This window comes from Cetorhinus maximus, chromosome 22 (assembly GCF_964194155.1).
Source record: "Cetorhinus maximus chromosome 22, sCetMax3.hap1.1, whole genome shotgun sequence".
NCBI classification, from domain to species: Eukaryota; Metazoa; Chordata; class Chondrichthyes; order Lamniformes; family Cetorhinidae; genus Cetorhinus; species Cetorhinus maximus.
In genome coordinates this window covers 32,593,377-32,607,135 of record NC_135900.1, presented here as the reverse complement: position 1 = coordinate 32,607,135, position 13,759 = coordinate 32,593,377, and the positions used below count along the sequence as shown (strand labels likewise).

Below are 13,759 nucleotides of genomic sequence, written 5' to 3'. Positions count from 1 at the left end.
GGCCCTTGGAGATGGACTCCAGGAATTTATCTCCTTTGCGTCCTGCTCCCATTCCCACCCAAGGGCTTGCCTTGAGGGCCTCCTGGTTCCCTGCAAGGAGCAGGATAGATGGTGGACTGTGATCTAGAAAGTGAGGATGGTGTGGCATGCCCATCACCTTCCTGCCACCATGACATTTTGCCAGAGATGGGGGAAGTTGCAGGATGGTCCTCCTGCCCAGAGGCCAATTGTGGCACTTAAGTGATGAACCATCATGGCCTCCTTGCATGTTTGGAGGCATCCTTTCTAATAAAGCACCCCTGGCAATGGCTACCCCCCACAGCACCATGTCCCCTCACCCTCACCTTGCCAGGGCCTACAATTGATGAATCTCAGCTGGGCAGTCCCAGCCATGGCCATCACCCCCTCTGAATGACAGCAGAGGTGAGCATCCCATTTTCTTTTAATGAGGAGCATACTTTGGTGGTTGTCGTGCAACTTTTTTTTTGTTGGAAGTTTTCAAGCTATATTGAGCAACCTTAAGTGAGGGCATATGATGACATTCGGCTGAATATGAAGGTCACAAGTTTCAATGTTTTATGGTGAGTTTACTGGTTTTAGTAATGTCCAGAAACAAAAACACTATGTACATAAAAGAATTTAGCACTTGAGTCTTTTACATAAGATTAAAAATCTATACAAATTTTACAAAGGGTTATTGCATACAAAAATTGTAAATTATACAATGACAGTACATTTCAGTAGTTTATAACCTTGAATATAGATGTGCGTCTCAATCATTAGTGCTCAAGCACAGAAATCGTTGCACAAGTACTTAGTAACTGCTGTCATTAAGCTGTCAAAATCTTCATCTCTTCCCTCATTTCAAAACTAGCATGTTGTCTGTGCACTGTTGCAAATTGTAAACCCATTTATACAGAACAGGGTAAACATTGTTAAAACATTTTCTCCCATCGAAAATTAGCCTTCATTGACGATATTAATTTTCTTTTGTCTTTCTAAGGCAAAGACTGGCTAAATGCTTCCAAGTTCAGATCAGTTTTTCCTTCCCAATTCTATTTTACTGCGTTAAATGATTCAAACACAGCCAAATTTTGCATTACTTCCAAGAAGTTTAGATTGCTTGAAGGACAGCCTTCCAAAACAAGATTGTAATTTAAGCTATATGTAGGAAAATGTTACTAAAATATCACAAGTGCTCATGTAACATTATGGCTAATCAATTAAGGGAACTTCTGATATTCCAGCAGGTACAAAAATTTATTCAAATATGCTAATGCAATACCAAACCATCACCATCAGTAAAAGGTCACAGGTTTCAGCATTTCATACTGCCTGTATCCCATCCTGCATCAAGTCCTGCTTCCCCATCACCTCTTATCGTCGCCAGCCTACATTGGCACCTGGTTCCCCCAAGCACTAATTTAAAACACTCATCCTTGTGCTTAAACCCCTTCATGACCTCACCCCTACCTCCCTATGGCACCCCTCTCCAGGTCAACAACTTGATCTGAACTTTCCATTCGACTCTGGGCCTCTTCTGCATTTACACTTGGCAGCAATGACTTCAGCCCCATACACTCTGGAATTCCCTCAATTTCCCCTGCTTTTCCACCTCCCTTTTAAGACCTTTCCTAAAACCCAGCTCTGACCAAGCTTTTTGGCCACCCTCCTTTTTTCCCCCCAATTCTTTGGCTTAGTGTCCCATGTTTTATTTTCTGATTCTTTAAAGCACCTTGAAATATTTTGCTATATTAAGGATACAGTATACATGAATACTGTTATTGAAATATGGGAAACTAAGACCTATTGTAATGCCCCTTTTGCCAATTGCAACATATCTTTAATTATGCTGTTCTTGCTCACCGATCAAATGGATCCAACAATTAATACATAGTGGAAAAGACAGCTCTAACGCCAAGGAAGATAGGTTACTTTCTTTTAAAAAGAAAAACAGCTGATGTACATGAAATATTATTTCAAAAGGAAGATCACTAAAGCACATTATGAAACAAAATCAGTGTAAATTCCATGACCATTACTTCTGTATTTTGCAGCGAGAAGTAATGTAACACATTAGAAACGAAATTTTCTCTTAACTCCTTGACATTGTGGGAGCTTTCTTTCAACATTAAAAAAATTATTCGAGAATGTATTAAGTATTTTCTATAATATGCACTTGCTTAATACATTACTAACAAACTAATATACACCTTAATTATACTCTAAACAAAGGCTCTTGCATGTAATACTGCAACATAATTCTCCCATATGTCCAGGAAGAGTCAGTATTACAATAGCTTAAAAAAAGGTTTTTTGCACCACGTGGGTGCTTATTTCTCAAAATGAACTCGCCATCTCCCTTTTGCTCAATTGCTGTTTAAAAAACAGAAATGGTAAGTTATGCATGATTCTAGACCACACCCAGTCAGCTGAGCTGAGAATCTCTCTCCCCCTTGAAGCATAAGAATGCAGTTGGACTCAAATATACTTGGCAAGGGGTCTGGGGGGCAGGGGAGGAAACACAGTCATATCTTAAATTCCTAAAGAATACACATTATTTTGCATTCAGAAAAATGCAATTCCAGCTGACCCTTCAATAAACCACCTAGTGTCTGTAACTATTCAAACTGTGCAGGACATAATGCTGTATTTACATAAAATAGTCTAATGTGCATTTGTCTGACTCTCAGTTTTGGCAGATTTGTGTTTCCATATTTCTGTCTTATTTCTCCTCCACAAAAAAAAAGGCAAATTGATTTTCAGTATACAGATCAGATTCGAATCTATTTAGGGAAAAGGGCTGTTGGAATTTTACATTCCCTATTAATTGTGCATATGATTATATACTTCTGAAAATATGCAAGTTTTATTTTGTTCATGTGAGCTCTAGGTCTCAATTTCCCTCAAAGGATTATTAATAGCAGCAGCAAAGGTGAAATAATAATCAAACATGTGGAGAGGATTCTAACCTTCAGAGTAAAGGTCTAACAGCTTGATGTGCAAATGGCTCAAAGGCCATCAAGCAGTAAGCAAATCATTTGTGTTTAATCATTTTTAAGTGAAATGATCATAGTCCCTCACTGCATCACAGAATAACATTTCTCACAATTCATCATCATCTGTGCTGAAACTACTTCTCCTACTGCTTCCTTTAGATGCATCAGGTGATGTTGCAGACAACAGAGGATCAGCAGCCAATGGTGAAATTGTGTTATCTATTAGAATGTTATCAAGCCTGGTTTCCTGTTTCAAAGCAGCACTGAAGGACAAGTCTGTGAAATGGGACAAAGGATCCAAGAAGCTACAGGGCCCTTCATTGAGTTCACTCAACATCTGAGGCAAAGTTGGCTGCTGTAAGTAATCAGGGCTATTGTCTGCTTGGTAGGACTCATGCTTGACAAGGTGAGTAACCAGCTCTGTTGGACTAAGGGCTGAGGACATCGTGGGCAGCCCATGGACTCGGGCCTGCATTTCCAGTTCCTGAAAATGAGAGAAAGCCATCTTAGATGCATCAAGTCATTTATAAATGCAAAATATAACCATAGCTTACATTAAAATATGGAGAAGGATATAATCCTTAGTTCATACTGAATGTAGGACTTTTCCAGAACGTGGGTATTGGACTAAGTTACAACAGTGTCAAGCAAAACTCCTACAGCACAAAACCAAATATAATTTTTTTTTTGAGGTGTTGGAGGGAAGGGGAAAATTACAACACTTCTTATCCCAATACATGAGGTCCAATTCAATAAGTGTCAAAATTGTATTTTAGGCTTTTGATTGCAATCACATAGGTAGACATTTCCACCAATGTGGGGGGCTTTGGAAAAAAAACTAGCACAACAACTCTTCAAATCTCAATTGCAAATCTGCAAAACTCATTTATTTTGATTAGATTTTTATTGGTTTCATCATTGAACAGATTATACATTTCAAAAAAACCACTGATGTCCTGCAACACTAAGGCTGGTTTGATGTTTAACTTGATGCCATTCTCATATGAGCAGTTCTAGGGAGTGAATCAATCCTAGGGTAAAAGGGGTTGAAGAAAATAGAATTTTAAAAATGTTAAAATTCCAGGAGACACTGTTTACTAGCACTGCAGATGCATCAAGTCAGCTTCAGACCTCATTACAGCCTTGGTCCAAACATAGCATGAAAGATCTGATTTCCAGAGGTGAGGTAAGAGTGTCTGCTGCTTTTGACTGAGTGTAGCATCAAGATGCCCAAGTAGAATTGAAGGTAATGGGAATCAGGGAAAATTCTTTACTAGCTCGATTCATGTTTAGCACAAAGGAAAATGGCCACAAGGGTGTGTTAGTGAGAGTGCAGTGGTTAGTTGCATGATAACTCATCAGATAATGAAGCAATTCTATGCCTACATGCAACGAGTCCTTGACAACATTCAGGCTTGAGCTGAAAAATGGCAAGTGTAGAGTTCAGTTGTTCTGTGTTTGATTGTGTAAGTCTGTTTGCTATTGATGCTCATTGTGCTCGATTGGTTGCAGACTCAGAGGGGTGAACAAAGCTGGAGACCAGAATTGTAAGCATGGAACAGACATTTCAAAACTCTGAATAAAATCTGTTACACAGAGGAACTAGTATCATCTCTACATAGTTCTGAGATATTGAATATACAACAGCATATAACATTCACATCACCCAAGTGCTAGGCAATAACTATAAGACAGTCTAACCCCCACCTCTCCTTGACATTCAACAACATCTCCATTGTCAAATCACCAACATCCTAGGATGCAAAAAAGCAGAGTGGGGGGAAAACACCATTGTGACTTCCCTTGTCATCAAGGCAGCATTTGACCGAGTGTAGCATCAAGAAGCCCAACAAAACTGGAGTCAATAGGAATCAGGGGGAAAACTCTCCGTTGGCTGGAGTCAGGCCTAGCACAAAGAAAGATGGTTGTTGGAGGTCAATCATCTCAGTCCCAGGACATCACTGCAGGAGTTCCTCAGGATTGTGTCCTAGGCCCAAACATCTTCAGCTACTTCAATGACTTTTCCTCCATCATAAGATCAGAAGTGGGATGTTCACTGACGATTGCACAATTTTCAGTCCCATTCACAATTCCTCAAATACTGAAGCAGTCAGTGTCCATATGCAGCAAGACTTGAACAACATTCAATTTTGGGTTAAGTGGCAATTAACATTCCCACTACACAAGTGTCAGGCAATGTTCAACTGTGGCTCAGTTCATAGCACCCTCGCCTTTGAATCAGAGGGTTGTAGGTTCATGTCCCACTCCCGGAAACCAAGAACTGTGATTGTACTCGAAAGAGTTGCAATCTGTGACTGTTGATAACTCGAAAGAGTTTCAACAACAGAATCCAATCGTTTCCACTTGACATTGAATGGCATTACCATTGCTGAATACCCCTCTATCAATATCCTGGAGGTTACCATTGACCAGAAACTGAACCGGACCAGCTATAAAAATACTTAGACCTACAAGAGCAGGTCAGAGGCTAGGAATTCTGCAATGAATAATTCATCTCATGATTCCCTAAAACCTGTCCATCATCTACAAAACAGCACCATTCAAATCCACAGCGTCTATCAGCTCAAAGGACAAGGGCAACAGCTGCATGGGCACACCCACCACCTACAAATTCCTCTCCAAGCCTCACACCATCCTGACTTGGAACTATATCACCGTTCCTTCACTGTCGCTGGGCCAAAATCCTGGAACTCCCTTCCTTACAACACTGGGGGTGTACCTACACCACATGCCTCCAGCAGTTCAAGGCAGTGGCTCACCACCACCTTACCAAGGGCAATTAGGGATGAGCAATAAATGTTGGCCTTGTCAGCACCACCCAGGTTGCCTGAACGAATAAAAACAGTGATGTCTGCTTTTTCGGAAGTTTTTCACATTTTTAGATATCCAATTCAGGCTGTCATAGTTGGGAGATTTGTTTCATTTTCACAATTAGAAAATCAAGATGCAAAAATGTTAAATGAAAACTAGCCATCCCCAGATGTGTTTATAACTTCTAACTTGACTATCTATTTCATTTTAGACTTTGATCTGGATAAATTCTGGGAGTTGTAATCTGGAGTGATTTGAGTTATGGTTAGCTTGCAGGACATGAACAGTGTAACTGTTGTATTTTGATAGTCAACCTCTTGACTGAGATTCTTTATTCAGTTTAGGCACAAAAGAATCTGGCAATAGGCTCTAGATGAGGAAAGACTTAAGGGTAAAGCTGTATGGAAACAAGTAAGGAATTACATTTTAATGTTTATTATTTACACAACTATATATTTTCAGCTGGACCAGAAATAAAAAAGTACCAAAAATTGAGAAGTTATAAATTTTGGAAAAATGAGGGAGACTGTATAAACTGAATGGTACTATTTTTTTTAAAAGGTGTAGGAACAGAGACACCTGCTGGGTGTATATGCAGAAATCTTTGCAGAAGGCAGAACAAGTTTGAAGGCTTTTTCAAAAAAGCTATAGAATCCCCGACTTTATTGGAAGACAAAATTCTTCTCATCAGCTGGAGAATTCTGTTCAATTCTGGACACCACACTTTAGGAAGTCTATCAAAGTCTTAGAGGGTGAAAAGGTATACTAGGATGGTGCCAGGGATGAGGGATTCAGTTCAGTTACGTAACTTCATGACCTGGCATACCCCTCATGTTATCATTATCAAGCCACATGATCAACTTTGGTTCAGCAAAGGGTGTAGAAGAGCATGCCAGGAGCAGCACCAGGCATTCCTTAAAATGAGATGCCAACCAGAGGAGGCTACAAGATAGGAATGTACATGTGTTAAAACAGGAGCAACATATTATAGACAGAGCCAAGTGATCCCGGAATCAAGAGATCCATTGAAAGTTCTGCAAACTTGTCACATTCAGTCATGAATTGGACAATTAATGGAAGGCAAAAAGGCAAGGTTGAAGCACCATCAGTCCCCTTCAGCCAGAAATGCCAACTGAATGATCCATTTTGCCCTGCTACTGAAGTCTTCAGTCAATTTGATTCACTCCATTTAGTTGTTTCTTTATCAAGTGTACTTCAAACAGCAAAGCCTATAGCCCCTGACAACATTCAGGCTGTAGTATTGGAAACCTGTGCTCCAGAAATAGCCACTCCCCTAGCCAAGTTTTTCCAGTACAGCGGCTACAACTTGGCATCTACCAGAAAATGTGGAAAATTGACTCGAATTGGCAGTCAAACCACAGGACAAAACTAATTCCTCCACACCCAATTAGTATACTTTAAGTGATGGAAAAAAGTGTTGCTGGCAATGCTAACAAGCAGCACTCCAACCTACCCATGTATTCAGTTTGGATTCTCCCTGGATCACATGGCTCCAGACCTCAATGCAGTCTTGGTTCAAACATGATCAAAAGAGTTGAATTCCAAGGGCAAGGTGAGTGACTGCCCTTGACTTTAAGACAGGATTTTACTGAGTATGGCATCAAGAAGCCCTAATAAAAGGCCCAATCTTCAATTGCTTCAATGACCTGCCCCTCATCATAAGGTCAGAAGTCATTATGTTTGAAAATATTTGCTGATGAGTGCAGAGTTCAATTCCATTTGTAATCCCTTAGCTAATGAAGCAGTCTATGCCCACATGCAAAAAACCTGAGGAGAATTTTCTTCCCGTCGGGCAGGCTGGGCGGGTGCGGGTGGCAATTGGCTGTGTGCCGCCATTTTATGTGGGCAGGCCAATTAAGGCCCGCCCAGCGTGACACACACCCGGAAGCGCTGAACACTCCCTGTGCGGGCAGGTGGACGAGGAGAGAGTTGGGGCCTGCACTCTTTCGCGCATGTGTGCGAAAGAGCACAGAAATCTCCCTGAGGCAAGGAGCTGCCTCAGGGATATAAAGGAAGTCATAAAAAAGATAAAAAATAAAATTATTCAGATATGTCCCCTCATGTGACATGAGGTGGGACATGTTTATGAATTCGCATGAAACATTTTAAATTAATAAACCCTTCATGAAAACTTATCCAGCCTGTGGAAGTGGTTCCATGAAAAATGCAAAGGCCACCTGGGCTCTTCGCCTGCCCGCCATCCTTAAGGTTGGATGGGCAGGGCAGCCCTGACAAGTGCCTCAATTAGTTGATTAATGGCCTAAATATGCCTTTGATAGTTTGGCGGGCGCACAGCCAACTTGGCTGTGCACCAGCCAAACTGAAGATCGGAATGACGTGCAGTGATGTCAGGACGCACGCCTGACGTCCCCGCACGTCATTTTATGCGTCAGCGTGCGGGGCGAACAGAAGATTCAGTCCCTGGACAACATCCAGAATTGGGTTGATAAACAGAAAATAATATGCCTGGTGCTTTTGTGGCACAAAATGGCCAGCTCCAGAAAGAGTTCAACCCTCTTTCTCCCCTCCACCCCCAACCTTGACGTTCAACAGCACAATCCTACATCTGTTGGGTGTGGGTGAGGGAGATATTGGCAGGAGCTTGCCATTGACCAGAAACTTAACTGGACTAGCCACGTGTAGAGCAGCTACAAGAGCCGATCAGAAGCTGGGTATTCTGCGAGTGCCCCACCTGATTCACCAAATCCTTTCTACCATCTAGAAAAAGATAGAAATGAAGATTTTGGTAGAATACCCTCAATTTGCCTAGATGAGTGTTGGTCCAGCAAAACCCAAGAATCCTGACATCTTCCAGTTCAAAACAGCCAACTTGATCAACACCCCATCCACCGCCTTAAAACATTCACTTCCTCCATGACAGGTGTAATGCAGCTGTAGTGTACACCATCGATAAGATGCACTGTAGCAACTTGCCAAACTTTCAACAGGACCTCCAAAACCACAATTATCACCACCTAGAAGGCCAAAGGCAGCATATGTATGGGAACACCATCACCTGCAAGTTCCCCTTCAAGTCATATACCATTTTGACTTGCAAGTATCACACCATTCTTTTACTGCCACTGGGTCAAAGTCCTGGAGCACCCAGTCAGCACTGCAGGGACACCTTCACCACATGGACTGCAGCTCTCAAGAAGGCAGCTGATGAAGAGCAATAAGGCTGGGCAACAAATTCAATTCTTGCCAGTGACTCCCACATCCTTCGCGCAAATAAAGTAAGTGAAGAAAAAGCAACTCTTGCCTTCACCAAGGGTAGAGGTGTAGATTTTCACTGGCAGCATTCTTCTTTCCAAGTAATTGCATAGCACAACTAACACACTTTGGCCTTCAGGCTCCTTACCAACCTGAATCCGCAGCAGTAGTCTCCGGTTAGCTTGTTCCAGTTTCTTTTGCCTGTTTTCTAATTCTCGGACACGGTGCTGTTCTTTCTGGAGCCACTTGATATATTCCACAGATGCTTTCAAAATGGTACCTTTGTTCCAACGCACATCACTGCAGAGTAAAAGGTCATCTTTTAATAAAAGTCTGCCTCAGCAGAATTTTATCAAAAAAAGGAAAAATTTATTCAAATTAATATTAAAAGCTATGAAATTGAACGGTTACTTTAAAGCAAAATGACAATGTAAAGAGGGTTGGATTCTTGGTTAAAGTTTGTGTACTGGGGAGATAATGGGATACTATCTAATTTAAAATTTACATCTAATCAAGTGTTCACAGATCAATGAAAAACTTTCCTAACAACTGGTCTTAACATCAACCTCAGACGCTCTCTTATCTCATTTCAGACTGGGTGCTAATTCGTAAGGACTAGGAAGACAGTCCATCAAATTCATTAACAGATTGGAGATCAGTATCCTATCCAATCTAGTTTCAAACTTATTATTTCACATGGTAAGAAAAGTATTTGAATGTACTACCAAACATTTGCCTCACTGCTTTTGTACCCAATTTTAATTACCTGGGTTATTTAAAATCAATAATTCACATGAATTCCCATCATTTACCATTACATCAATCCTATTCTTAATACCAGCATTAATAGTTTCCAGAAAGAGAATCTGGAATCTTCCACATGACAGGTAATTTCAATAGGCTGATACAGTTTACAGCCGTTAGTTTATAATTATAATTAAAGGTTTTAAAAACATTTGAATCCAGAAGGATAATTTATTTAAAGCAACTACAAAGCCCGGCTGCAGAGCACTATTTGAGATGAGGCCATAACGCTGAAGAAATTCTAAAGCATAGTTTTGGGTTATTTTTCACTGCACAAGTACTTGATCCAGTTTTCTGCAGCAATGCTACTGAAACCCAAGTGTAAAGAGTTTTAAAACAGAAAAATTTTGTAAATGCATCAATACACTTCTATACTTACGGATCATTTGACTTTGGGATTAAGGTACCAAGCTCTTTGATACGATAATTGATGTTGAATCGTCGTCTTCGTTCAACTGTTAAATTACAAAGTGTTAAATTAGTCACATAAGATGATTAAATTGCATATGCTGTAGGTAAATACAATTAAACCTAAATATAGCCTGATGGAATAAACACTTAACACAAGGACAATTGACCATACTCAATTATCTTTCCATACTTACTCAAATTGTGATTATCTTTCTTTTGTCTTTCTTTAACAAGTGCACGTGTTTCAGCATCTGTAGCAGTTAGTGAGGATTTGGTTAGTTTCAAATAACCATGAGTTCCATTTCCATTTTAAATGAAACACAATCATATGCATTGATAGACCTCTGCCTGCCATTCTAACAGCCTTCAATAGTCACTTATAAACATATCCCAGTAAACCATCTTTGCAAGCAATTTCCAAATAAGTCCCCATCCCTGAATTATTTAATTTATTCCACTAGAACTTCTAAATGAAATTAGGTTTTTTTTAATACAAGCCCCCACCCACAAGAATATCCAGAGAAAAGTACTGGTATTTATCACCACAGCAACCAATCTTAATCCAGTTAACCAGCAAAATCTACCCTCAAGTGCACGATTGTGAATTTTCATAATAAGCCAGTGTTCTAAATAAATCGCAATCTGAAAGACTGTTATATTGATTTAAATATTGAAGGGAGGCGTTCACCCAGCTTCCTAAATTCATTAGGTTTTAACAGAGCATGATATTAATTAAAATGTCAGACAGAGGGTCTCATTCTTGGTTACGGAAAGTGGTTATAAAACCAGCTGAAACCATCTTTTCATGTTGAATTGGTGGAATGTGATAGAAGTCTTTTGTTCTTTAATAGATTAAACTTTCTTGCTTTCTCTACGACTTCTTTTGAGAGCCAGCAAAAAGGGAATCTAAAGCGGACAGGATTCCCTCTGCCTGTAATTTGAGTAATAGAATTGCACAAACTTATGGTACAAGCCAGAAAAAAAGCTATCCTTTTTTATAGCACAAATATATTGGAGTGCTAATTTTTAGAAAAGGAAATAGAAGTGACATAGGTCCATTGTACAGGACACAGAAAAAAGAGATGCAATAAACTCATGATAAAGTTGGTGTAAAGCTCTTCAATGACTGAAAAGTGTAGGAAGGAAAGGAACAATGGGAGGCAAAAAGGATCCTTAGCTTTGGAGGTGCTGAGACAAAAATGCGAGCACAAGACTATAGCAAACTTACTTTCAATGCTGTCAGACACTATGAATGAGGAAGGATTTGATGTTCTTTCTATTTGTAGCTGAAAAAATTGAAGTTCAAAGAAGCATAGATCATTGTGATACTGAAAATGGAGACAAGACAGACAAACAGAGAAAAAGAGCACAGGACATTAGAGACTAGGGGCCAGAGAAGAGTTATATATTAGAGGTCAAGCTTTTGTTTTCATTATATCCAGAAGTACGAGTATTGTGAGAAGATTCCCAGTTGTGGAATGATATACAAGCCATCAGGTGCTTTTATACCACAACTGTCATCAGTGCAAAAGCATTGTCTGCTTTCCACCAACACTTAAGTTCTGGTGGAAATTCTGACCTAATTCTGGACAGTGTATGGGAGCCCCTGAAGATTGTAGTCTGACATCCAAGTTCACAGCTGCATCAAACCAGATGTAAAAAGACCTGGGGATACAAGTGGGGAGGGGCACTGTCCCTTGGTAATACCTAATAATTTTTATGTTTACCTGCAGTTAATGCATTTTTTTTTAAAAGAGCATTAGGAATCTAAAATATATAAATGTTGAGAAGGGAAGCTCCGCATCCATGCATATGGAGAACTCTTTATTAACAGAATTCCACGTTTCACCAGGTAACTCAAACAGGACATGACTCAGCTGAAAGCTAAACAGTAGCTATTGGTCTCTGATAAATGCATCTTTTAAAGGGCTTGACCTTCAGAGAATCTAGAGTTGTTGGGGGAAAGAAGTGGCTGTCATGAAAGATGCTTCTTGGAGTCACCTTTCCCAAAGGTAAAGGAATTCCATTTCTAATCATTGGAAATAGAGAGGATATTAATGTCAGTAAAAGGGTGAAGCTAAATGTTTAAAAATGTAGCAGCTGGTGCTTATTCTTGCTAGAGACAGGAAACTGTGTCTTTAAAGAAAACTTTGCAATGTCCTATTCGAAAGCATGAATGGAGGGATGGATCTCTGCCAGTAAACTAGTTATTTAAAGATAATATATACTTTAAATATGCAGAAAGTAGACCAATTATCATGATGGTGCTATTGCCCTAAAGCCCAGCATTAAGGCTGTTAAAAAAGACTATGCTTCATATCTCATGTATTGAGATCCTAACTCAAAATGAGAAATAATTGGAGTGTCCTTTACAGATATGATCTCATTGTGTCAAATGGATTTACTACCATTTGAAGAATCAGTCAAAAAATAACCCTCATGTTCATTGTTGCTGGCAACCAGAAAGCACGTTAGCTGCTCATAACAAGAATTGATTCAGTCTGTATAGATAGGACACTACTTTTGAAAATAGTGCAGCTAATTTATTTCCCTCAGATATATTAGCCCAATTGGGTCTACTGACACCTAATACTGAGAGCCATGTGTTTCCTACCAAAGCAAATATTTAGAATACACTTTCAGAAACAGAAAACAAACTACATTTAATTTAATCTAATCAGATTGCTAAAAAAAATATCCTTTGTCCCATTATAGGTTTTCTAGATGGGCCCTTAAACAATCTGAAAGTCAAAAGACTTTACCACTGTGATCTCACAAGGATTTCCAATGTACTATTGATTAATACACCACTTACTTCCAGGTTGAGCAGCTGTAATTTCCCTTTTCACTGGAAGGTTAACAGAGCAAGAAGTACCAGTGAGTCCAATAGTAGTAGTCATTCCCTGATCTCCACCAAAAACATCTAGAATATTGTTGGACAATGGCATCTGGTAAAGCAAGAGAAAAGGAACTCAAAACTTCTAAAATAGAGTGTCAAGGAGTAGCCATCTGATAGTATATGTGCTACATTTATGTATTATTGCTAGGAAAACACACTTGGGATTTTCTTGAGTGTGAGAACACTAGAATCCTGAAAACCAGTAAATATAAACTTATCATGCTGAAAGCAATTACCTCAATTATCACCTATTAATAGTTTTTGACAGCTTTATTTTAAAAAAATCACCTGCACCTTACCTTAATTGAAAACAATCAACTTAATACAGGTCACAGCTGGAACCAACTGTTTAAAATCCATGTATTTTCTGCCTGCAATTTATGAAGTAAGCATCTCTTATGCATTGATCAATCAATTAACCATTATGAAGGATCTATGGCAATTATTCCACATAGAAAGAATGAGTTGTGCTATATAGCAGAGCCACTCAGCAGGTAAAATGAATACTACAGAACATACCGGAAAAGAATACTTTCCTTCCTGCTAACCATTCAAATGCACATATAAATGTGTATTTCAC

The 13,759-nt window shown here is 39.5% G+C and overlaps 1 protein-coding gene across 9 annotated transcripts in view; it reads right to left on the bottom strand.

The window, feature by feature from the left end:
- Positions 1-566: 566 nt before the first annotated feature.
- The window catches only part of tfec (transcription factor EC), a 145,274-nt gene continuing 132,081 nt past the window's right edge, over positions 567-13,759 (bottom strand). For 7 of the 9 annotated variants that reach the window (XM_078568054.1, XM_078568049.1, XM_078568057.1 and 4 more), the window contains 5 exons: positions 13,096-13,228; positions 10,475-10,531; positions 10,249-10,324; positions 9,218-9,398; positions 567-3,483 (listed from right to left, as the gene is read on the bottom strand). In XM_078568054.1, coding sequence (XP_078424180.1) covers positions 3,106-3,483; positions 9,218-9,398; positions 10,249-10,324; positions 10,475-10,531; positions 13,096-13,228 — 825 coding nt within the window. In that variant the 3' untranslated portion in view covers positions 567-3,105. The remainder of the gene's footprint in view (positions 3,484-9,217; positions 9,399-10,248; positions 10,325-10,474; positions 10,532-13,095; positions 13,229-13,759) is intronic. The other 2 variants (XM_078568050.1, XM_078568052.1) reach the window with 1 other exon arrangement.